At 58.5% G+C, this 634-nt stretch overlaps 1 protein-coding gene across 1 annotated transcript in view; it reads left to right on the forward strand.

The window, feature by feature from the left end:
- GUITHDRAFT_148827 (hypothetical protein) overlaps window positions 1-634 on the forward strand; it is a gene marked incomplete at both ends in the record, with an annotated part of 2,586 nt that extends 1,952 nt beyond the window's left edge. The window contains one exon of the mRNA XM_005819053.1: window positions 60-634. Within this exon, the coding sequence (XP_005819110.1) occupies window positions 60-634 (575 nt within the window). The remainder of the gene's footprint in view (window positions 1-59) is intronic.

The raw sequence follows: 634 nt of genomic DNA on the forward strand, positions 1-634 counted from the left end.
CCAAGGAGGAGGAGGAGGAGGAGGAGGAGGAGAATTCAGCAGGGACACCTTCTCGCCAGTGAGGTCTCCAGGGGAGGGAGTGAGAGTGAGGACAGCAAAGAGCGGAGGGTATCCTCCACCGAGCACAGGAGCGCTGTATCCTGGTCTTTCACGCGGGTTCCTTGACAGCTACAAGGGGAGAAACGCGGCAGCGCATGACACGTGGGAGAACTTGATGCCTGCTCGTGAGTCCGCCTGGTTTTCTGAGGAGGGAGATCGCTTCCTCAGCCTCAGCAGGACCGCGTACAGAGGTGGAACAGGAGGAGGAGGAGCAGGGGGAAAGGGAGCAGGAGCAGGAGCAGGAGCAGGAGCAGGAGCAGGAGCAGGAGGTGAAGGAGGAGACTGTGGAAAGGAGGAGCGGAAGGAGACGGCAGTGGTTCATGATCGTCAGGACTTTTGGCGGCAGATGAAGGAGAAGTCACTGAGGAGGAGGAGGGAGAACGCAGAGAGGATCGAGCAGGTCAAGGAGGTCAGAAATCTTCTGCAGGAGGAGCGAGACAAGAGCAATCTGAGGGAGAAAGGAAAGGCCCGTCTCAACAACCTCCTCTACGCTACCGGGATGAAACTTCCATCTCCTCCTCCTGCCTCCAGATGA

The sequence above is a fragment of the Guillardia theta genome (assembly GCF_000315625.1).
Source record: "Guillardia theta CCMP2712 unplaced genomic scaffold GUITHscaffold_247, whole genome shotgun sequence".
NCBI classification, from domain to species: domain Eukaryota; class Cryptophyceae; order Pyrenomonadales; family Geminigeraceae; genus Guillardia; species Guillardia theta.